Source organism: Spermophilus citellus (genome assembly GCF_964194105.1).
Source record: "Spermophilus citellus genome assembly, chromosome: X".
NCBI lineage: Eukaryota > Metazoa > Chordata > Mammalia > Rodentia > Sciuridae > Spermophilus > Spermophilus citellus.
In genome coordinates this window covers 121,481,314-121,508,039 of record NC_138190.1, presented here as the reverse complement: position 1 = coordinate 121,508,039, position 26,726 = coordinate 121,481,314, and the positions used below count along the sequence as shown (strand labels likewise).

At 34.3% G+C, this 26,726-nt stretch overlaps 1 protein-coding gene across 1 annotated transcript in view; it reads left to right on the top strand.

Annotated features, from left to right (window-relative positions):
- The window catches only part of TENM1 (teneurin transmembrane protein 1), a gene marked incomplete at both ends in the record, with an annotated part of 577,764 nt that overhangs the window by 268,506 nt on the left and 282,532 nt on the right, over positions 1–26,726 (top strand). Inside the window, 1 exon segment of the mRNA XM_081278185.1 lies at positions 409–647. Coding sequence (XP_081134311.1) covers positions 409–647 — 239 coding nt within the window.

Sequence of the window (26,726 nt, the reverse complement as noted above, 5' to 3'; positions counted from 1 at the left end):
CGTGCTCACTAGCCAGGAAGTCAGGAAATGCAAGACTTCTTTTTAAAAATATTTTTAGTTGTAGAGGGGCCCAATATCTTTGTTTGTTTATTTTTAATGTGATACTGAGGATTAAACCCAGTGCCTCAACATGCTAGGCAAGAGCTCTACCACTGAGCTACAAACCCAGCTCTGCAGGACTTCTTTGTTCCTCTTAAAGGTCTAAATGAGGAAAGCTGTAAATGAGAAAAGAACCAGAGACCACTGGAGGCACTTTAGAGTTCCCTCTTGGGTATATGAGACTTTTGCTGGGCTCCTCTGATTCCTCTGAGCTTTGTCATAGTATTATTTGAAATTAGTGGAGCTTATGTTTTTATGGCAGTGGGATTTGGTATTATAGCCCAAACTTTTTTGTTTTCTCCCCCACAGGCATTTTCTGTTCAAACATGGATCCGGTTCATCTGCTATCTTCAGTGCTGCCAGTCAGAACTACCCTCTGACGTCCAACACCGTGTACTCGCCCCCTCCCAGACCACTTCCTCGAAGCACCTTTTCTCGGCCTGCCTTTACGTTTAACAAACCTTACAGGTGCTGTAATTGGAAGTGCACAGCCTTGAGCGCCACTGCAATTACGGTGACTTTGGCCTTGTTACTAGCCTATGTGATTGGTAAGCCCTTTCTTCACATGCCTACATTTTCTTCTTAATCAAAGTCTTATTTTACTTGTGGTGAGGGCTGGGGGATTTCTCTCTCCACTTTGGGATGTACAAATTTGGACCACAGCTTAGTATTATAAATAACAAATGGCTTTCTAATTAGTTTTTTTAAAATTTCTTAACCTTAAATACTGCTGCAGAGAGTAAGGAATGGTCTTTGAGAAGAAATATTTATACTACTAACACAGTCTTATTGATTGCAATTACTGTAGTTAACCATTTTCCTTTCAATTAAAAGGTTGTTATGGTTTTCTCATTAGAAGTCATAAGTACTAATCTACAATAGCTTCTTAAATTACAGTTAAACAATAATACTGCCACTGAATTTTCAGGTAGCAATTTCATTAAAGCAGTAGTTATTTGCAAGCTATCAGAAAATCCAGTGCATAATTTTTCCTAAGAATTCATATTTTTACACTGAGATAAAAAAATGTATCCTTATTTTCATTAGGTAATTGAAAATTGTGTGGTTACTGTGTTTGGGAAAGTAAAAAAAAAAACAGTTGTAAGACACTCTTTATACTTAAAGGAAAAATATTGCTGCTGTTCTTGAGTAACCCTGATTAAAGTTACCCTCATTTAATAGCAAATTGTATTGATTTTTCTGGGTGGAATTTTATTTTGACTTAATATTAACTTCCTTGCTTGAGTGGTTCTGAAGTCTAAAATGTAAATTAAGAAACATGTATTTTGTGAAAGTACTATTCTTAGAATGCATAAAATGTCATGATAGAAAAAATATTCTATCCAGATATCTCACTAGTAACTTATTTTCAGGTTTAATCCAGTTTGCTAATTGAAGAAGAATTACCCACTAAGACACAATGAATATGATTCTGAGAAGTAGTTAAAAAGGGATTTGGCCTTTATTATAAATAACAAACTATATTTGGTTGGTTTCCATTTATCTAGAGAGTGAACAATAAGAGAGTTCACATAATTATTTTCTGTTGGACTCATAAAATAGGCAATAGTAAGTAAAAAAAAAAAAACAGATACGTTTCATAGGAAAGTTACTGAAGATGTCAATAGTATAGGATCATAGCCTATGCTGATGTTCAGGTTTCTCTCTTTTATATTTCCATCACACATTCTAGATATATTTAAATAATGTTTGTATTAAATGTGGATATCACCCTATGATATCAAAATATATCTTTTATCTCAGGTATTTCAGGATAACCCAACATGTATGTTTATTTGGTTTGTAATAACCTGTAATATGAAATACTGCTTAAGGGATGAGGGTGGGGGATGAGAAAGTATTGCAACTCAAAATGATTTTAATATGAAATCATTCAATATAAGAAATAATTTGAGAAATTTAAATACAATTAAAGACCATTTAAAATGTTCTCATTCAATTATGAGACCAACTTTTGCATTATGGATTCATTTCCATTACCTTTTTTTCCAAAAATTTTGCTTTATTTGATCCATTTTCTATTTTAATTTGTTATATATGACAGCAGAATGCATTATAATTCATATTATACTTATAGAGCACAATTTTTCATATCTCTGGTTGTACACAAAGTAGAGTCACATCCTTCTTGTCTTCATACATGTACTTAGGTAATGATGTCCATCGCATTCCACTGTCTTTCCTACCCCTGTTACCCCTCCCTTCCCCTCCCTCCCCTTTTCTCCTTTGCCCTATCTAGAGTTCATTTAATCCTCCCATCCCCCCCCCCGCCTGACAGAATATTATAGATCAGCACCCTTAATTAGAGAAATCATTTGGCATTTGTTTTTTTTTCATTTCCACTACCTTTTAGTGCACAGAGAGATAATGTTTTAGATATAAGAATGAACCCCTGGTATAAACAAATCCAAGTAATAGCAAACTCATCATTCATGCGTTTATACTACATTCATAACTGTATTTCTGCTTAAGTATATTATGATGGCTATTTCTGGATCAAAATTTTCATTATGTATTGTGAGACATGTTTAATTAGGATGTGTATTTATTCATTTAATAAGTGAAAGTAGAATTCATTCATTTAAGGACTGCCTTTTTGAATAGGTAAACAATGGTATATCAACTTGGCATGACAGTAAGGCAGTGTAGATTACAAGTAAGGTTAAGAGCATAGATTTTCAAGCCTCTGCCACTTAAATATGTTACCTTGAGCAAATTATGTAACCTTTTCAAGCCTCCAATTTCTCATCTGTAGAATAATTATTAAATAGTACCTATAAGATAGGATTGTGATGAGCATGAAATGCGTTAATATAAACAAAGCACTTGGCATAGGGCCTAAAATATTGCAAGTAGCCTACAAATGTTAAATATTATTATTATTACCATTATAATTATTATTGAGTACTAAAATTCACTAGTCCTGAGAATTATCCATGACTGTTTTACTGAAAAGGCCTGGCACATAACATCCCTATCAATAATATCTGTTGAAAAATGAATTATGCTGATTTATTTACATGTGTTAGCTCACTTAATTCTCTCAACATTCCTTAAGAGTATCAGTTTCATGAGGAAACTAAGGCACAACAAATTAAAGAGGTCACATTACTAAGAAGTGAATATCCTGAGCTTTAAGAAAGAGCAGACTGATTCCAGAGCACACACTCTTGAGCACTAGGCCTACCTGCCCCCCCGCTTTTTTTTAGCACTCTAGCAAATGTTATACTTCATTTACTTCTTGGACTACTAAATAAATCCACCATATTTTTTGCTTTAAGTTACAAATTCAATTAGATGTACCACGTCTTCAATTGCAATGGTGAGTGCAACTGATAGGTTGATGGTAAGAATTATCTTCTGAAATTATTTAGCGTGCAATTTTCTAGATGCAGAAATATCAGGCTAAATGCTGGTACAGGGGGGTTAGTGAATGAAAAAATGAGGAGATGTTTATGGCAAACACTGTAACTTTCTTCCCGTTTCTGTCACAATATGGACATTATGTGACTTTGGATAAATCAGTAAAAATCTCTTCCTTGATTTATCCCATCAGTGCTATATTGCTGACCATCTCAGGAGGGTAGAGTAAGAATTCATAAATACGCATTCAAGTGAAAGATGCCCCATAAGAACTGTAATATATAAAATGATTTTTAAATGGCTTTCTGTGGTTGAAATAAAATAGTATTATATTTCAAAATATAAAACCATTTCACTTTTGACTCTTGTTGAATCTGTAAGAGTCATCATTTTTTTCAACTCCTTTTGCAGTTGCTATATAACCCAAGTAAAATCTTTCACTGAAACTATTTACTGTTTCTATTTCCCATGCAAATTCCTTTCTGCTATTTCATTTTCCTCTATTATCCATTACATATAACCTTTAGATAGTAATGGCTCTATGCTGTGCTGCCCTCAATCCCCTAGAGGAAATCACACCAATATCAATGGGATATTAATAGATGTTCTATGCATCATGGCTCTTTAAGTGGTCATTGGAAAGCAAAGGAATTCCAGTATAAGAAAAGAATGGCAACCAACCCCATCCCCATATCACCCACTATACTTTTTGGGTCAGCATGAAAATAATTTCTTTGAATTAAGTTTTGAGGTCATAAAATTTGGTAAAGAAAGATATGGAGTGGTACTGATTATATGAAGATATCATGGAATGGCTATTGTCATCACTTCCCCATAAATCTGTAATATTTTCCATCTGAATCAAAAAATATGTCTCTATGCTTCATCCTCTCTGATATTTTGGCATCAGTGATGTATCAGTGCCAGTCAGAAACACATTTGCTTGAATTTACAAATCAGCCATATGCAGTAGTAGTCAGGAAGACAGATGACAATATGCAAGGCATCAAGAAAAGGTGAGGTTAAGACACTTCATCAGTGATTGTGAAGGGCACAAACAGAGCTCCTCTGGCAATCTCTGATGTTTCGATCAAGTTTCTCCACAGTCAGCAGTTTATATAAGAGGCAATAGAAACTTACAAGAATACATTGTGCCTGGGGTCAAATGGACTCTTGCATCAAATCAGTTGGGGAGTAGGAGTTTCTGGCTCTCAGACCCAATATCATCAGTTAATGACATAGATGATCTTTTTCCTTTGCCATGAAATTAGCAGTGATTCCTACCACCTTCAGGGGCTGCAGGTAGTGTGCAAACTGTTCAGATGAAATAATTTAATTCCATGAATCTTGCCATGATATGCTATATGATCCATGTGTTAAAAGTTGATCAAAATGGATATTAACAATACAGAATTGGGAAAGATAGAATATAGAATCCAGTTCTCTGATTCAAAGTTTAGGAATTAGACTATCCAAAAGGGAAAAGGGCCTGCTTTGCATTATTGTCTGTATCACTGATTTTAGTGCTTTCTTCTGTCTCCTTTATACTAGCCCAAATTGTCTTACTTTCTGTGGCTATTATTACAGTAGAGTAGGAAAGGTGAAAATGTTAGAGTCAAAGGAGTGCAGTTTGTTCATTTTTCCCATCTCACAACGAAAGTGCAAAAACTTCCCTACTGAGGGAAGCAATATAATGGAATGAGGCATGTTCTAATTTTGGAATATTCAAGATTTTTAATAAGAAAATAGAAATGAAGGTTCTTCCCATTCAATCAAAAACCCAGTGTCCCCTCATATAATGTTTGCTAAATGTAGATAAGTATGCTTACCAAAAATATCTTTTAATTGCTAGCCACTTCATCAGGGTCTCTCTACCTACATTTCCTCATCTTTAAAATGGGAATGTTGATAATACCTTCCTCCAGGTTTTCTATAATTAAATGAAACAAAAGCATGTAAAACACCCAGAGTATTGCTTGGCAGATCTAAATAAAGATTAATGATATTATCAGTGGAACAGGATTTTTATGAAGATTATTAATTTGAGCTAAGCAAAATCAGCATACATTTATCCTAACATGAACTGCTCTTGTTTCCTTTCTTTCCAAAGTCATCTAAAACAATTTTTAGAGCCTGAATGTATGTCTCACAATAATCCTCTAATGAGTTTGTTATTTACTTCTGCCTATTTGAAAATAGCCATCACTTTTCCTTCATTTTACTTATTTCCCTCTCTGTGGTGTTTCACCTTTTAAATGGTTTTATATTTTTTATCTAGAGGCCATATCTAGGTTGAAACATTTTTATTAGAACTTATTATAGCTCACAATATTCAACAAGTAACAGCATAAAATGGTAAAAACAAAACCATTTTACATTATCCTATAGAAAATTATCAATCCTTTTGATGTCATGCTTAATACCCAATTACTTCTTGCAGTAATGATGATCATAATGACAGATTCAGTCTTACCACTGACTTTTTCTCCAATTCACAAATCTACCAACTTTCTAGCAGTCCATCTAAGCAAGAATCTGGAAAATGGTGGTGTAACTTCAGTCTAATAACAAATCTGCCATTCGTGCATTTTTTACAACCTTTCTTTAAAATAATTTATATATTCATCATACAGTACCTTTTGATATAATATGTTCCATAAGTTTTATCTCCACCATTTTAAGTGGCAGTTTTACCTGTCATAAATAAGAATATTAATTAAATCCAAATTAAACATACTAAAATGACAGGATGCACCCATGTCACATACAACGAATTTACAGGACCATAGTTAACTCTTCTTGCTCAGAATGAAGGCATTTTGATGAAAGACAAATACGATATTTATTTTCACTTGGAATTCCAGAATGCTGTGTACTTGATATATAGTATGAGACATTATTTCATAAGCAAATTACAAGTGGACATCAAATACATATCTTGCATCAAGAGAGATTTTCTCAAGAAGAGGAAGTAACTTTTCTAAGCTCTTCTCATACAGGAATTTCTTAGCTCTCTTAGGGTAGGAAAATTAAAATGAAATACCTGAAAAAATATGTAAATATATACTGGAAAGCATAGTAAAAGGAGCATGGAGAGCAGGTTAGTAATTTGGGAGATTCATATGCTTAACAAATTTTTACAAGCGCAAGAATCAATCTTGAAAATTCAGGAAAAAAAATCAAGAAATGTATGTCTTTTTAGTAAACAGTTTTAATTCTACCACATAAAGAAATTTTGCTCTAGTTTTACCAAATTTCTACCTCACCCACTTATATATAATGTATATGTATGTATATATATATATATAGATAGATAGATAGATAGATAGATATAGATATGTTATGTGAATATTTTAGACCCATACTACATAAGTTGTTAAGCTATACTTATTCCAAACTGAATAAGAATAAACTAAATTAGAGCAATGGCTTTTAAACAGATATCAGGTTAACCCATTTTAAACTTCAGAAATATGACTAAATTTCCATATAGGACACCCAGAATGGGGGGGACTATCACCAATAAAATATATAATTTGTTGTTAGTGAGCACCAAGAGGTAGCATCTTAAATGGCAGGGTTTTATCCATTTGAAGTTGAGCAGTATTCCCTGCATAGAGAGGTGAAAACATACTTGTTTTCATAAATGCAAATATATATTAATACCAAATGTTGCAAAAAAAATGAAGGATACAGGAGCCTGGAAGGAAATGAAGATAGTAAGCAGAAACAGATCATGAAAGGTATTTTAAGTCATGAAGGAGCTTGAAATTTATTCCTAGAACAAATGGGAGGGTTTTTTAATGGTTTTTTATTATGGCAAGAAAATTATTTGCTCCAATTTACATTTAGAAAAATCACCCTAATAGCAATTCTGAAGTTGGGTTTGGCAGGGAGTGAGATAGAACTTGTAAAATTGAAGCCATGAAGACAAATTGGGAAACTATAATAGTAATACAGGTGAGTGATAGTGAGAGCATAAACTTCTGGGAATGGAAAAGGCAACAGAATTAAGAAGTACTTAGAAGATAAAACACACTTGACTTACTGACTTATTAGATGTGGCAGGAAAGAGAAGAATTGTTGTCTGATGTAGGGACTGGGTAGATGGTGATACTGTTAGCCAATGTAGGAAATTGAAGGAAGAGATACAATAGAAATAAAAAGGATCATAAAAGACTATTATGAACAGTTGTGCATCAACAAATTGGATAACCTAGAAGAAATGAATAAACTTCCTTATGCATATCACCTATCAAGAGTGAATTATAAAGAAATAGAAAATTTTAGCAAATCAATAATGAATAAGAAGATTGAATTAGTAATAAAAAGCCTCCTGACAATGAGAAGCCCAGGACCAGATGGCTTTACTGATGAATTCCACCAAACATGTGAAGAAGAATGAATTCCAATTCTTCTTAAACTATTTTTAAAAAAAGAAAAATAGAGAATACTTCCAAACTGATTTTATAAGGCCTGCATCACCCTAATACCAAAGCCAGAAAAAAGCACTAGAAGAAAGAAAGAAAGAAAGAAAGAAAGAAAGAAAGAAAGAAAGAAAGAAAGAAAGAAAGAAAGAAAGAAGAAAGAGAAAGAAAGAAAGAAAGAAAGAAAGAAAGAAAGAAAGAAAGAAAGAAAGAAAGAAAGAAAGAAAGAAAGAAAGGAAAAGAAAAGAAAAAACTTCAGGCAATATCCCCAATGCACATAGATCTCTCAACAAGATAGTAGGAAACTGAATTCAACAGCACACTGAAAATTTCACCAGCCATGATCAAATAGGATTCACCTCAATGATGCAAGGATATTTCAATGTACATAAATCAGTAGGTTATACATTACATTAACAAAATGAAGGACAAAAATGTGATCATTTCAAGGCATGCATAAAAAGCATTTTCACAATTCAGTATCTCTGATTAAGAGATTTCAACAAATTAGGTATGGAAGGAATGATTCTAAACAGAGTAAAAACCATGAGACAAAACCATAGCTAACATCATACTCAATAGGGAAAATTTGAGAGCTTTTCCTGTAAGATCCAGAGTTAAAATAAGGATGACAACTCTTACAAATTCTATTCAATACAATACTGGATTTCCCGGCCATAGAAATGAGACAAAAGAAATAAATGCCATCCAAATTGGAAATGAGAAAGTCAAATCATCACCATTTTCAGATAGCATGATCTTTTTTCATATTTATGTTTAAATGACACATAAAATAGAAATTATACTTATTTAGGAGGTTTCAATACTTACATATATTATGTGTTTAAATGAGGGTGAATATATGTATGTTTATTTATCATTCATGGCAAAAATCTTTCAAAATCCTTCCTTCTAGCTTTTTAAAGTGTACAGTACATTATTGTCATCTATAGTTACCCTACTCTACAATAGCGCACCAGAGCTTCTTGCTCCTAAGTGTATCTTAGCATCCTTTCCCAATCTCTCCCTCTCTCCTACTCTCCCTAAGCTCTAGTGATCATCATTCTACTATTATCCTCTAGGAGATCAACTTTTTTAGATTCTACATGAGTAACATCGTGTGATACTTATTCTTCTGTGCTTGGTTTATTTCACTTAGCATAATGATCTCTTGTTCCTTCTGTGTTGTTGTAAATAACGGGATTCCATTTGTTTTATGGCTGAATAGCATTCCATTGTATTCCTGTATCACATTTTCTTTCAGCGTAATCTTATATATAGTAGTTTCACCTTATTTATGGGGGACACATTCCAGGACCTCCAGCAGATGCTTGAAATTATGGATAGTACTGAACCCTATATATACCATGTTTTTTCCTATATACACATGTCTATGATAAAATTTAATTTATAAATGAGGCACAGTAAGAAATTAACAATAACTAGTTGCACAATAGAAAAATGACAACAGTATATTATAATAAAAGTTGTGAGCATGTGCTGTCTCTTTCTCTCTCTCCAAATATCTTAACTTCTCATTACACTACCAGTAATATTTTCAGGAAACAGTTGACTGCAAGTACCTAAAATCATAGAAAGGGAACCATAGAAATGGAACCATAGAAAGTACAGGGGACACTTATGTATAAAAAAACCTAGACTCCATGAAAAAAAGCTGTTAGAACTAATAAATGCATTCATTAAAGTTGCAGAATACAAAAATCAACACACAAAAATTTGTGGCATTGCTCTACCTCAACAGTGAATTACCTGAAAAAGAATTTGATTGCCACCCAATCCATGTCTTCATACATGTACTTTGGATAATGATGTCCATCACATTCCACCATCCTTGCTAATCCCCTGCCCCCTCCTTTTCCCTCCCACCTCTCTTCCCTATCTAGAATTCATCTATTCCTCCCATGCTCCCCCCACTTACCCACTATGAGTCAGCCTCCTTATATCAGAGAAAACCTTTGGCATTTGTTTTTTGGGGGATTGGCTGACTTCAATTAGCATTATCTTCTCCAATACCATCCATTTACCTGCAAATGCCATGATTTTATTCTCCTTTACTGCTGAGTAAAATTCCATTGTGTATATATGCCACATTTTTTAAATCCATTCATCTACTGAAGGGCTTCTAGGTTGGCTCAACAATTTAGCTATTATGAATTGTGCTGCTATAAACATTGATGTGGCTGTGTTCCTGTAGTATGCTGTTTTTAAGTCCTTTGGGTATAGTCTGAGGAGAGGGATAGCTGGGTCAAATGGTGGTTCCATTCCCAGATTTCCAAGGAATCTCCATACAGCTTTCCATATTGGTTGCAACAATTTGCAGTCCCACCAGCAATGTGTGAGTGTACCTTTTCCCCCATATCCTCACTAACACTTATTGTTGTTTGTCTTCATAATAGCTGCCATTCTGACTGAACTAAGATGAAATCTTAGAGTAGTTTTGATTTGCATTTCTCTAATTGCTAGAGATGATGAGCATTTTTCATATATTTGTTGATTGATTGTATATCCTCTTCTGAGAAGTGTCTGTTCAGGTTCTTGGCCCATTTTGATTGTTTTTTTTTTTTGTTTTTTGGGAGTTTAGCTATGATATTATAGGGGAATTATGACTGTGAGTGAATAGAAAAGCTTAAGATGGTCATGGTAACATCAGAATATTCGATTTCAGACTTAGAGCATGAAATATGATTCCCTATTTATTTTGGACCTAGTTAAGGAAGAGGTATGGAGAGTTCTTTCCAGATGAAATCATTTGTTCTGAGAAGGCTAGATTCTTGGCCAAGAATGATCTCACAAGGTAGTCTTCCCTTTTTGGATTCATAGGCACATTAACAAGTTACACAGAAGTATAGACAGCATATAAACCAGAACACAATACTGTATTAGAACCTCCATGCACAGAAGACCCACCTTGATATCCACATCAGATAATGGCTTCTCAAGAACTCCTCCCTTGGGGAACATAAATAAGTACAGTCACTATGGAGAACAGTATGGAGATTCCACACACAAAAAAATACAAATCTACCATATGATCCAGCTGTATATATTCAAAGGAAATAAAGCCAGCATATTAAGGAGATAGCTGCATGCCCATGTTTATTGCAGCATTACTCACAATAGTTAAGATATGGAATCAGTCTAGGTATCTATCAACAGATGAATGCATAAAGAAAATGTGTACATATATACAATGAAATATTATTTGATAATAATAATAATGTGTGGGTATGTGTGGCAGGGTTGGGGGTGAGAGGTAGGAAAAGGTGGTTGGATTTGGGGATTTTTTGCAATGCATGCTCTATACATGTATGAAATATTACACTGAGTCCCATTAATGTGTAAATCAATATATGTTAATAAAAATACAATTAAAAATAAAGACATACTCTCCCTTGGGGGTCCTATTGCTCTCTATGGGACAATAATGGACAAATTAAGAGGGATCAATGACCCATTATAATTTTCTGCTGATCAAAATCTCATCAAAGTATTGCCAATCTAGTAAATGTAAACCTTACATAGCATAGTTAACTTTTGAAGTAATTGCCACCATGAGAGTTTCTAAGGATGGGCTTCAAAATAATCTGGTAGTTGATTGAATGTGATAACAGGAAATTCTTAACTGAAAGAAGACACACATGATCTGATGCCTTATAAAGAACCATTGATTCTATTTCATTTCTTTTTCATTAAATGAGCTTGGTGTTCTGATGAAATGATCAGAAAACTTCAGACTAGCATATGTACATATAACTTCAGAGAAGGTTTTTGAGCTCTCAGATAAACTAGTTGTGGTTCTGACCTCAAATCAACACAAATACAATTTTGACAGCAACCAATCTATACTGTTTTACTGCCTCCTACAGATGAGACAAGATTTTACTCATTAATAGTCATAAGTTTTATTAAATCAACTTGTTCCATTGTTGTTTTAGACAAACTGCTTAATTCAGTTTTGCCCTTTGTTCATTTAAAAAGAACCTATATTCCCTTTGATCTTGAATCTGCATTTTAATTATACAGATATTAAATATGAAAAATAACAGTAACACATAATTGTCTTTTTATGTGGTACTGGAGATTGAACCTAGGGTCTTATACATGTAGACAAGCACTCTATCACTGAGCTACAGTCCCAGTTCCATTATTGTCTTTTGTATACAGCATATCTACAAATGCTTTGCTGAATTGACAAAAATAGTTATGGGTTTAAATGAAAATAATATTAACTAAAGATAACAGAGCAAAGATTTTAGTGTTTACTCATAATAAGCAGCCAAATTAATACTAATTATATAAATCTTTAGAGAGAGATTCCAGCTGTCAAGAAGTTAGAAATAAGTATACAGCTGTCCCTTAGTGTCCATGGGGGATTGGTTCCAGGACCTGCTATAGATGCCAAAATCTGTAGATGCTCAAGTGCTTTATATAGAATGCCATAGTACTTGCATATGAACTATGTCCATCCTCGTATATATTTTAAATCTTCTCCAGATCATTTGTAAATACAAATACAAATCATATGTAAATTCTCTGTATATAGTTGCCATGCTGTGTTATTTATGGAATAATGACAAGAAAAAGTCTGTACATGTTCAGTATGGATATAATTTTTTCCAAATATTTTCCATCTGTGGTTGGTTGAATCCACAGATTCAGAACTCATGGATATGAAGGACCAATTAGTATTATACTAGCAAAGAAAATGGAAAGTTTTGAAATGGAGTGGTTTTGTTAAAAATAATGTGCTTCATTCAGTCATAGAATCATTATGAACCAAATACTTTGAAACTAACAGCATAGTGATTTCCCCACCAAGTAGCAGAGAGTTAAGATGATTTCAAAAATTAAATATACTTTGTCTATCATGGTGGTAAAGCTAGCCTTAGTCTGGCAGTCCTTAAGTAGTTGAGGGACAGATGACTTTTTTTTTTTTTTTTTTTTTTTTTTTGTTACCAGGGATTAAACCCAGGGGCATTTAACCATTGAGCCACACATTCCCAGCCCTTTTTATTTTTTATTTTGAGACAGAAATTTGCTAAATTGCTTAGGGCCTCGCTAAGCACCTGGGGCTGGCCTTGAACCTGCAATCCTTCTGCCTCAGCCTCCTACATTGCTAGGATTATAGGTGTGCACAACCACGCCCAGTGGATCAGATGACTTTTGAGCCTAGTTGAACTGTTTAGATTTTTGGAAATGAAAGTTTTTATGCCAGTGGGAAAATGTGGTAAAGCTGTGCACATATTCAGTGCTGTTCAAGGCTACATATCACATGCTCAAACATTATCATGTAGAATGTTACAGAAATGGCACTAGTTAAGATTTACCAACATAAGAAGCTGTGAGTGTATTTGAAAGCCAGATGGAACAAATAGATCCTTTCTTTGTCATTGCTAAAACACAGCCTGTTCCAAGACTGAATAAAACCCAAACAAATCATTAGTATCTTTGGTTTCTCTTCCAGCCTATGGAATGTTTCTAGATTAGTTCCCTGACCATATCCTACCCTTGTATTATTCAACATGAAACTCTTCTTGCTGATAGGCAACATTGAGTCTTTTGAATCAGTGAAATAGTAAATGTAGAACATAAGAATGGGGGTAATTTAAAGAATAAGAAATTTAATGGACAATCAACAATTAACTATACTTTGAAAAAAAATGATAAAATAAAGAATATGGAGTCCAGCGATAGGGATATCTTTTGACCTTAAAGGAAACATTATTCATTATTAGCATACATAACAAGGTGAATACTATAGTCCTATTTTTATAGGCAGTAATAATGTACATGCTTTTGTGATTTGAGTACATAGGAATGACATAAAAATATTTAGATTACTCACTATCTCAATAGCATCCTGGCTATTGAGGCCAAGGTCATGGGCTGAGATACTATTTCAGCCTGTTAGCTTTGTTCTGCTTCATTACCAAAACCCATAGTCTTAATTTCCCTTTGTGTTTTACTCCCCAAATCAGGAACCTAGTCTTGCCTTCTATTCCCTAACAAAAACTGAATTCAGAGATTAATCTGATAAAATAGTCAGGTTTTACATGATACAAATAGAATTTGTTAAATGCTATTAAAAGTTTCAAATTTAAGTCAAGAGATTTTACTTAAAACCTGTGGTTTACATAAAATTTTTGTCTTCTCTTGAAAAAATAAAAATATCTGACACCCCTAGACCTGGATTCATCCATTTAACTACACATTTATTGAGTACCTACTATGTGCCAAGCATTACTTCAGTCCTTGGTGTGGTGAAGATAATATGACAATCATTAACTGGGACCAAATAGGGGCTGCTTCCTACAGGATCATGAACTCACCAGTCCATCAGAATACTCATCCCACCTCTTCATTCTATTATATGACCTGCCTTCATTCTAGACAGACATATAAGATTGCAACCATGTAATAAGTAAGTTAACTCACACTGAAGTATAAGTGGCTATGACAAAAATAAATGTATTATATATCCCTTAGTTTATTTTCATTTTGTTAGAAGACAGTCTTAAACCACGAATGGCAAATCCCTGACATTGATGTCATTACTTCCCTGTCCCACACCCTTGGAATATATAAGTAATCAAATGCAAACAAACATTCTTTTCTGCTGAGTCTAGGTTCTGTAATTAGAGTTGGCTCAGAAGTTGATATATGCTAGCCATCAGTACTTTAAGCCAAACAAATGAGATATTCATGAATTTCCAAGCCTTGGAAATATTGGAAAGTATTATGTGAAAGGCAGGAAAATATGGCCTGAAAGTACAACACATTCACCTTATTAGTAAATCTGGCCCCTTTCATATTTAAAAGTGATAGCCCTAACCAAGGCCAAATATTTTATGGAATTGAGCAAAAAGGCACCAGGTAGGGCTGGGGTTGTAGCTCAGTGGTAGAGCTCTTGCCTTGCACATGTCAGAAACTAGGTTCAATCTTGAGCACTACATAAAAATAAATAAATAAAATAAAGGTATTGTGTCCATCTACAACTAAAAAATATTTTTAAAAAGAGCACCAGATAGATAAAAATTTTATTACATTCCTATTACTAGAGATTCTTTTCAAATGGATGGGCTATAGATATTGAGTACGTAATGTTCAGATGTATGTATTTTCATATGTATTATATAAATAAAAAATTATATTAACAGTGAATTCGGAGTTCCTACAGGGCAGCATTAGCCTCTTAAATCCAAATATCACCACTGTCCTTCAAAAAGCAATTCAAATCAACAAGGAAAGGAAACAAAACCACACATAACCTACCCCAATAAAATAACCAGTAAACAGAGAATTCTTCAAACTTTAAATTACACATAAGTAGAAAAATTAACACCCAAATTAAGCAGAGTTAGCTCTCTAGCCCATGTCAGACCCGAGAGTCAGAAAAATTAAATGGAAAAGAAGGTATAAGACTTGGGGCCTAGCTGTACCAGAATTGATCAAAATACTCCCATTAAAAAGAAGTCTCATCCTTGATAGGCTGATGCTGAGAACAGATTTCATACCTGGTATATGAGGACACTGGCTACTTTAATTGAAAGGAATGTACTTTAAAGTGCACAGAACTAGAGTTGATGTCCTTGGGAAGGCAATCTAAAGTGCTGGGATCACTAATTTCTCCTCTGTTGGAGGCTTAATGGTGAAAGAAGGAAGCAAAAGGTAGAATTTTAAGATACTACATAAATAAAAGCAAATAACAAAATTAAGAGATATATCTAACCCCTATCCAAAAGGCATCATCAATTTTAAAAACTGCACTTTAATAAGAACTAGAAAATTGAGTAACCTAGCAAGTCACCAAAACTCCAGACTTCTATCTGCATACAACTCTTACTGCTGGCCTAGCAAAATAAAATATTTCAGAATGAACATAAAAAAGAAGATAACATTCCTACAAAGCTCTATTATAAGAGAGTAGAAAATAAGAATGCCATTTCACCAGATGAAAAACCTCCCCAAGTAACCAATCCAAAACAGAATAAAACAGAAATAAAACATTTCAATCTTAATAAAGCATCTTTAAACAAACACTTGAAGATATTAAAAAGGCTCAAATAATAAATCTTGCAACTCAGAGCAGAAATGTGCAAAATGAGAGTTAACTGAATGCAGAAAATGAATTGAAGAATAAGATAAAATCATCTTGAAAATGAAGACTACACTGAATGGTGACCAAGGGAGAAAATATTTTAAACTATAAAGAAACACAATGATAAAAGGCCCTAAAATAGTGAAAAGAATGAATTGAAATGAAGAAAAAAGTTTAGAGAAAATTATTGATACAGGAGGTAGGCAAAGAAACCTAAACTACATATCACTATTATTCCCAAAGAAAAACAAAACAATGAACTAAAACTAATACTAAAAATTATAATCAAAGAAAACTTTCCAGAAGTAAAAGACCTGATGGTAAGTAATAGAGGAAACAACCTAAAATACCCTCAAATGCATTGGAAAATTGTCAAACAGTCGATTTCAGGACTTATCCTATTTAAAAATATTGAGCTTTAACGATAAAGAAAAAATAATAATCCTTTGGATCTTGGAGTGGAAGGGGTCATTTATAAAAGAAAGAAAATCAGATTGGCATCAGGTATCTCAACAACAAAGTGATGTAAGGGTAAAGCAGCATTTTCAAATGTCCCAAGAACGAGAGTATGAGCTAAGAACTTTACTCAAACTGGTTGTCCTTTCATTATTAGGGGCATAGAAAAACAATGTTAGAACTGTGGCTGTGGCTCAGTGGTTGAGTGCTTGCCTGGCATTTGTGAGGCACTGGGTTCAGTTCTCAGCACCACATATAAATAAATAAACAAAATAAAAATATTGCATACATTTACAACTAAAAATAGCAAAAGAAAGAAGAAAAATAATGTTAACATGCAAGAATTTAGGGAATACTCTGGTCACAAGCCCTACTATGAGTCAGTGAACTTTTTCTATAAAGAACCAGATGGTAATATTGTTAAGCTTTGGATGTCTCTGTCACAACTACTCAACTTATAACCTAAAACAGCCAGAGATAATATGTAAGCAAATGAGTTTGACTGTGTTCAGATAAAATTTTATTTATAAACACAGAAATATGAAATCCACAAATTTTTCATGTATTCTGAAATATTATTGCTCTTTTGAAATTATTCAATCATGTAAAAATGTAAAACCTGTTCTTAGCTTTCATACCAGACAATGGGCCATATTTGGCAAAGAATTGTAATTAATTGAACTGTTCTATAAGACAAGCTTTACCCAATTAAGACATGAGGAACTATGGTAAATAGTCTGATGGTGAATGCTAGACTTCCTTAATTGTATATTTAAGATTAAAACAAAGGTGGGGACAAGAGAGGAAAACTAGTAAGTAAAGTTTTTTTTCTATACAGTAGTAATAATGCAGCTAAAAATGAGAAAAGAAGAAAAAAGGGAAAGTAGATTGTCACATAGAGAATCAAGGTGAGAAACCAAATAATATGAAGTCAAGCAAGTGAAAAGAGGACTAAAGGAATTAGAAAAGATAATAGTACAAAGGTAATCAGTAGAACATAAGCACAAAACTCAAATAGCCAGTTTTTAAAATGTAAAAAAAAACTATAAAAATATAATAGAATTAGTATAATGCTATAAATATAGCAAAAAATAATTATACAATTGAGTTGAAACCAAATTTGTCTGTCCCATCAATGAATGTAAATGATTTAAGTCATGTATTAAATGTAAAGATTTAAAAATAGCTCAAAAAATAAAACCTAATTTAGTTTGCAAGAGTCACGCCTGAGATCAAGGGAGTCAGAAACAGCATAAAATTAAAGAGTAAGCAAAGGATTTACTAAGCAAATGGAAACAGTAAGAAAGACTATGAGTTTCATATCAGGCAAAGTAGAACTCTGGTTTATGAAAACCATTCAAGACAACAAAAAGGATACTTTACAACAAACTATGATTATGTATAACCACCTATATAACACACAAACTAAGAAGAAATGCAAAGAAACTATAAGGTGAAATAAACAAAATACACGAGTAACAGGAAATTTTATCCCACTATGAGCAATTCATGTCACATGAACCAAAAATAAATATGCAGAAGAACTAAAAATAAGCAAAATTAATAAGGCAGATCTTAAGGCAATGTGTTGATTATAACACCCTGTTAATAAAGAATATAGCTTCTTTTTAAAGTTTCATAGAACATCCACAAAATTTGATCATGTATTATGTCACAAAGGGAGCCTCAGTGAATTTCATAAATTAGAAATAATGCAAATATCTTTCCAGATAATGGTGAAATTGCAAAATAATAAGAAAGTTTTAAAAACAAGAAAACTTGTTCCACTTGAAAAACTTTAAAAATTTTAGCAACTCTTATATAATTGGGGAAATAAAATGTAAAATTACAAAATTTCCAAGAAGTAATGTTAATAAACACATCCTATGTCAAGATTTATGGAATACAAGTAAGCAATTTAAATAAGAAAATTTCATATGAATAAAATGAGGTGAGCGGAGGTGGCGGGGCTTCGGATGCCGAGGTGAAATTTTGATCTTGCAGCTATCACAAGAACTTTCTTTTTCATGGCCGCTGCATACGGGTGGGGGGGGGGGTTGCTGAACTGCTGAGCATGGTGCTCAGAGCAGCGGCTTTAAGCGAGATTTCACATAGCTTGTTAGAGCTCCTTTCACCGATAATCTGTAGTGGATCACTTTGCCAAGTAGCAGGAAGAACAAAGAGATCGAAAAGGAGACGCTTGGCTCCCGGACACTTTGCTGCTCAGAGCTGCGGGCGCTTTGCTCCCATCTGCTTCCTCTTTAGCTTCACTCCAGGCAGAGAAGCTAAATGTGTAATCAGCAAGAAGAAGTCTTTATCCAAGCCTACATGAATTAGCGAGCTGGGAGCTGAAGCCAACCAGGGACGTACCAGTCCCACCTCTCCCTTCAGACACTCCGGCAAGGAGCCTGGGGCCCGCCATAGCAGAGAGGTGATGTCAACGGAGTTCGGCCAACGGAATTCCTTCCCAGCAGAATCCACTTTAGCAGGTGTGTGACTCCCTCCCCATCAAGATACAAGCAGCCAGGAAACTTCATGGACCTCTCAGGGGTCATGTCTGTAGGGAAGTAGAGGGGATCCCCGACCCCCAACCCCCCATATCACCAGCGGTGACTCCCAAGATCTTAGCTGCCAGTTTACCACAGCACTGGGGCTTAAATGGGACACGCGGTAGGGCTGCAAGTGTAACTAGATCTCTGGGGAACCGCTTCTGGTGAACAGGACCTGGCTGGCTGGCTGACAGGAGGAAGGGGAGTAAGGGCCGGAGAAGTGAAACAGCTCTGGACTGACAAGTCTGAGAGACTCCCAGGAGACACCTTACAGGGATTGCTATGGGCAGGTAGAGAGCAGAAGCTCCGCTCAGAGGGCACAGCTCTGCCTACTGGAAGAGAAGAAAATGGATCTCTAAGACTTCAATTTTTTTTAATTCTCTCTTTTTTCTTTTCTCCCCTTTTCCTTCTCTCTTTCTTTCCTGTTTCAAGTTTTATTGTTCTTTTCATTCTCCTCTAATCTATCTCTCTCTCTCCTTCATTCTTTTTAAGAGCACCTTCATTCCCCTACCCCCCCAACTTTCATCCCAAGCATTATGTCTTCCATTACGTGTAATTGTCTAAATGCAAATAGGTGAAGGTCTCGAGGCTGTCTATAGGGCTCCTAAATACCTAGCTACTACCAACACCCTGATCCAATTGCATGTTAGTATCCACCTTCAGTAGAGCAATCTTCTAAAGTAGCCAAGACATACTAACCCTCGTACCATCATAGCACCTAACCTAAACGTATAGTCCTAAGAACAAATAACAAATCACTATATGCATACAGAACCTGGAAGCCTTTTATGAATTGAATGAATCAGCTTTAAAGTACAATAAAGCCCAACATCTATAGGCATAATCTCCCACCACAAAGGAGAGACAACAGAGATATACAAAAGCCAAAACAAATGTATAGGAGAAAGCAGTTACAAAGCAGTCAAACAGAGCTGGAAAGTAATGTGAACAACATGAAAAAACAAGGGAAAAAAGGACTACAAACAATGCAAGACAACTTAAATCTACAGGAGGACCTAGAAGAATCAGAAACATGGACAGGGAAAGAAATCAAGGCATACCTAACTCAGATGGAACGGAATATTAGAGAAGACATGAGACAGCAAGTCCAAGCATTGAAAGTATATTTTGAAAACGAACTAAACAAACAAATTCAAATTGCAAAGAACGAGCTTTACCAGGAGATAGAGATTAAAAAAACAAACAAACAAACAGTAATCCTAGAAATACAAGAAACCATAAACCAGATTAAAAACTCTAACGAGAACATTACAAATAGACTAGATCAAGTAGAAGTCAGAATATCAGATAATGAAGACAAAGTTTATCAACTTGAAAAGAATATAGTCAACACAGAAAAGATGCTTAAATCTCACGAGCAATCTATCCAAGAGATATGGGATCTCATAAAAAAGCCAAATTTGAGAGTCATCGGGATAGAAGAAGGCACCAAAGGAATGGACAACTTATTAAATGAAATAATCCTAGAAAACTTCCCAGATATGAAAGATGGAATGGATTGCCAAATCCTGGAAGCCTACAGGATGCCAAACATCCAAAACCATAATAGACCAACTCCAAGACATATAATTATGAAGATAGCTAACATACAGAACAAGGAAAGAATATTAAAAGCTATGAGAGAAAGGAGGCAGATTACTTTCAGGGGTAAACCAATTAAGTTAACGACTGATTTTTCATCACAGACTTTGAAAGCGAGAAGATCCTGGAACAACGTATTTCAAATGCTGAAAAATAATGGATTCCAACCAAGAATACTATATCCAGCAAAATTAAGCTTCAGATTTGACAATGAAATTAAAATCTTTCATGATAAACAAAAGCTAAAAGAATTTGCAGCCAGAAAACCAGCACTGCAAAGCATTTTGAGCAAAATACTACAAGAAGAGGAAGTGAAAAATAGCACCCAAAACTAACAGTGGGAGGTATCTCAGTAAAGGGGGAGAAAAATAACCAAAGAGGAAAAACTAGCCAAACTAAAATAAATAAATAAATAAACATGACTGGAAGTACAAACCAAATTTCAATTGTAACCTTAAATGTTAATGGCCTAAACTCACCAATCAAGAGACATAGGCTAGTAACCTGGATTAAAAAAACAAACCCAACAATATGCTGCCTTCAGGAGACTCATATGATAGGAAAAGACATACACAGGCTGAAGGTAAAAGGTTGGGAAAAATCATACCACTCACATGGCCCTGGGAAGCAAGCAGGAGTAGCCATACTCATATCGAATAAAATCAACTTCAAACCTAAGTTAATCAAAAGGGATAAAGAAGGACACTATATACTGTTAAAAGGAACCATCAACCAATAAGACATAACAATTATCAATTCGTACGCACCAAACAATGGTGCTGCAACATTCATAAAACAAACTCTCCTCAAGTTCAAGAGTCAAATAGACCACAACACAATAATTATGGGTAACTTCAACACACCGCTCTTGCCATTAGACAGATCCTCCAGACAAAAGCTGAATAAAGAAACTATAGAACTCAATAACACAATCAAGAACCTAGACTTAACCAACATATATAGAATATATCAACCATCATCAAGTGAATACACGTTCTTCTCAGCAGCACATGGATCCTACTCAAAGATAGACCATATATTATGCCATAGGGCGACTCTTAGTAAATATAAAGGTGTGGAGATAATACCATGCACCATATCTGATCATAATGGAATGAAACTGGAAATCAATGATAAAAGAAGGAAGGAAAAATCCTAAATCACATGGAAAATGAACAATATGTTACTGAATGATCAATGGGTTACAGAAGACATAAAGGAGGAGATAAAAAAAATTCTTAGAGACAAATGACAACACAAACACAATATACCAGAATCTATGGGACACAATGAAAGCAGTTTTAAGAGGGAAATTCATTTCTTGGAGTTCTTTCCTCAAAAAACGAAAAAACCAACAAATAAATGAACTCACACTACACCTCAAAAACCTAGAAAAGGAAGAGCAAAACAACAGCAAATGTAGTAGAAGACAAGAAATAATTAAAATTAGAGCAGAAATCAACGAAATTGAAACAAAAGAAACCATTGAAAAAATTGATAAAACTAAAAGTTGGTTCTTTGAAAAAATAAATAAGATCGACAGGCCCTTAGCCATGCTAATGAAGAGAAGAAGAGAGAGAACTCAAATTACTAACATACGAGATGAAAAAGGAAATATTACAACAGACACTACAGAAATACAGAAGATAATTAGAAACTATTTTGAAACCCTATATTCCAATAAAATAGAAGATAATGAAGATATCGATAAATTTCTTAAGTCATATGATCTGCCCAGATTGAGTCAGGAAAACACACACAATTTAAACAGACCAATAACAAAAGAAGAATTAGAAGAAGCCATCAAAAGACTACCAACCAAAAAAAGCCCTGGACCAGATGGGTATACAGCGGAGTTTTACAAAACCTTCAAAGAAGAATTAATACCAATACTTTTCAAGCTATTTCAAGAAATAGAAAAAGAAGGAGCTCTTCCAAATTCATTCTACGAGGCCAACATCACCCTGATCCTGAAACCAGACAAAGACACTTCAAAGAAAGAAAACTACAGACCAATATCTCTAATGAACTTGGATGCAAAAATTCTCAATAAAATCCTGGCGAATCGAATACAAAAGCATATCAAAAAAATTGTGCATCATGATCAAATAGGATTCATCCCTGGGATGCAAGGCTGGTTCAATATACGGAAATCAATAAATGTAATCCACCACATCAATAGACTTAAAGACAAGAACCATATGATCATCTCAATAGATGCAGAAAAAGCATTCGACAAGGTACAGCATCCCTTTATGTTCAAAACACTAGAAAAACTAGGGATAACGGGAACTTACCTCAACATGGTAAAAGCTATATATGCTAAACCTCAGGATAGCATCATCTTAAATGGAGAAAAACTGAAGGCATTCCCTCTAAAATCTGGAACAAGACAGGGATGCCCTCTCTCACCACTTCTATTCAATTTAGTTCTTGAAATACTAGCCAGAGCAATTAGACAGACAAAAGAAATTAAAGGCATAAAAATAGGAAAAGAAGAACTTAAATTATCGCTATTTGGGGATGATGTGATAATATATTTAACAGACCCAAAAGGGTCTACAAAGAAACTACTAGAGTTAATAAATGAATTCAGCAAAGTGGCAGGATATAAAATCAACACGCATAAATCAAATGCATTCCTGTATATCAGCAACAAAACTTCTGAAATGGAAATGAGGAAAACTACTCTATTCACAATATCCTCAAAGAAAATAAGATATTGGGAATCAACCTAACAAAAGAGGTGAAAGATTTATACAATGAAAACTACAAAACCCTAAAGAGAGAGATAGAAGAAGATCTTAGAAGATGGAAAAATGTACCCTGTTCATGGATAGGCAGAACTAACATCATCAAAATGGCGATATTACCCAAAGTTCTCTACAGGTTTAATGCGATGCCAATCAAAATCCCAATGGCATTTCTTGTAGAAATAGATAAAGCAATCATGAAATTCATATGGAAAAACAAAAGACCCAGAATAGCAAAAGCAATTCTAAGCAGGAAGTGTGAATCTGGAGGTATAGCGATACAAGAGTTCAAACTGTACTACAAAGCAATAGTAACAAAAACAGCATGGTACTGGTACCAAAACAGGCAGGTGGACCAATGGTACAGAATAGAGGACACAGAGACCAATCCACAAAATTACAACTATCTTATATTTGATAAAGGGGCTAAAAGCATGCAATGGATGAAGGATAGCATCTTCAACAAATGGTCCTGGGAAAACTGGAAATCCATATGCAACAAAATGAAACTGAATCCCTTTCTCTCGCCATGCACAAAAGTTAACTCAAAATGGATCAAGGAGGTAGATATCAAATCAGAGACTCTGCCTCTGATAGAAGAAAAAGTTGGCTACGATCTACATACTGTGGGGTCGGGCTCCAAATTCCTTAATAGGACGCCCATAGCCCAACAGTTAATAACAAGAATAAACAAATGGGACTTACTTAAACTAAAAAGTTTTTTTCTCAGCAAAAGAAACAATAAGAGAGGTAAATAGAGAGCCTACATCCTGGGCACAAATTTTTACCCCTCACACTTCAGATTGAGCCATAATATCCAGAATATACAAAGAACTCAAAAAATTAAGCAATAAGATAACAAATAACCCAATCAACAAATGGGCCAAGGACCTGAACAGACACTTCACAGAGGAGGACATACAGTCAATCAACAAGTACATGAAAAAATGCTCACCATCTCTAGCAGTCAGAGAAATGCAAATCAAAACCACCCTAAGATACCATCTCACTCCAGTAAGATTGGCAGCCATTATGAAGTCAAACAACAATAAGTGTTGGCGAGGATGTGGGGAAAAGGGTACACTTGTACATTGCTGGTGGGACTGCAAATTGGTGAGGCCAATTTGGAAAGCAGTATGGAGATTCCTGGGAATGCTGGGAATGGATCCACCATTTGACCCAGCTATCGCCCTTCTCGGACTATTCCCTGAGGATCTTAGAAGAGCATACTACAGGGATACTGCCACATCAATGATCATAGCGGCACAATTCACAATAGCTAGACTGTGGAACCAACCTAGATGCCCTTCAATAGATGAATGGATAAAAAAATGTTGCATCTATACACAATGGAGTATTACGCAGCACTAAAAAATGACAAAATCATAGAATTTGCAGGGAAATGGATGGCATTAGAACAGATTATGTTCAGCGAAGCTAGCCAATCCTTAAAAAACAAATGCCAAATGTCTTCTTTGATATAAAGAAAGCACGTAAGAAAAGAACAGGGAGGAAGAGCAAGAGGAAAAGATGAACACTAAACAGAGACGAGTGGGGAGAGAGAAAGGGAGAGAGAAGGGAAAGCATATGGAAATGGTAGGAGACCCTCAATGTTACACAAAATTACATATAAGAGGTTGTGAGGGGAAAGGGGGGAAACAAGGGAGAGAATTAACAGCAGATGTGGTAGAGAGGGAAGATGGGAGGGGAGGGGAGGGGGATAGTAGGGAATAGGAAAGGTAGCAGAATACAACAGTCAGTAATATGCCATTATGTAAAAAATGTGGATGTGTAACTGATGTGATTCTGCAATTTGTATTTGGGGTAAAAATGGGAGTTCATAACTCACCTGAATCAAATGGATGAAAAAATGATATGTCATGAGCTTTGTAATGTTTTGAACAACCAATAAAAAAAAAGAAAAGAAAATCTCATGTTGAGGAAATAGTTTCATTAAAATTTTACTAATCATCTAAAAAAATGAATAAAATGAAAGAAAAGAAAATTTTAAAATCAATAAAATAAACCAGGCTCTCAAGAAGTAAATAATAAAGATAAAACACAAGTTGATGGTGTGATAAACAGAAAAATAAGGAAAAAATAAATAAAATGATATTAAAACCAATGAAAAGAACAAACAACCTTAAATCAAAAGAAAAGGGGAAATATATGAAAAATAAGAAATAAAGAGGAATAAATAATAGAAACTTTCAAATAACTTTGTGTACTTTGCATAAGCCTTCTGCATTGTCGTTATACTATTTTCTATATTCACCAGCAATTTTTGAAAGTGTCTAAATCTCTATGGACTTGACTACCAAACTGTGTTGTAAGCTTTTGAATCATTGTCAGTTTAACAGATTAGAGATGGTATCTCCATGCAGTTTTATTTTGTATTTATCTATTTTGAGTGAAATTTAATTTTTTATATTATTTAAGGGTATTTTTGTGAATTTTATATTCATATCTCTTGTCTTCTTTTCTAATTTTTGTACTCCACTACAAGATTTTGGAGTTCTTAGGGGATACATTCTAATGAAAAAACCCCACCAACTTTGAAATTACTTTGTAAGCTTATTTGTAGTAGTAGTTTTGGTGTGATAATTCTAATACTATTTTGTATGTCTTTTAGGACAAGCAAATTAATAAGTATACTGATCCAACTGGAAACAAGGTTTACTGTGTGAAAAAGGAAATAATTATAAATAATGGAATGAGGACTGGGAATGTAGCTCAGCAGTAGAGCACTTCCCTAATATGTGCAAAGCTGTGGGTTCAGATACTAGCACATGGAATGAGGGAGAGGAAGAACTGTGATTTGGAAGTACAGTTGAAATTATCAAACTGAACGTGTGCTTTTAAAAAAATATACATGTGTACAGATTTGTGTGTATATATGTGCGTATTTACAAAGTTGATTACAAAATCTAAAAGCTTTTTTTCTATGTATGTATTCCTGCTCCGTCCCCTGAAAGGACTTAAAAGCAATGGCACTAAGTAGTAATGAGCATACCTCATATCTAACCTTTGGTTTCTTAATATATTCCTACTGAAATATACTTGAAGAAATACCTATTCCTAGATCTTTGACAGGAAAAGAAGTACAAAGTAAACCTGGAATATTTTGTTCTAGAAAGCAAGATGTGTTCAGGCATCTCATAATGACATAAAAGACAATTGAAGGCATTCCCCTTGGCTAAATATGATCATCGAAAAGAACAATGATGAGCAACAACCAAAAAAAGGATATAATATTGTAGTATTAAAAAAATCAAGTGCTTAATTTCTCAAAATAGACATGAATTATTCTTTAACTTATGTAGGTCCCTATTTGAAT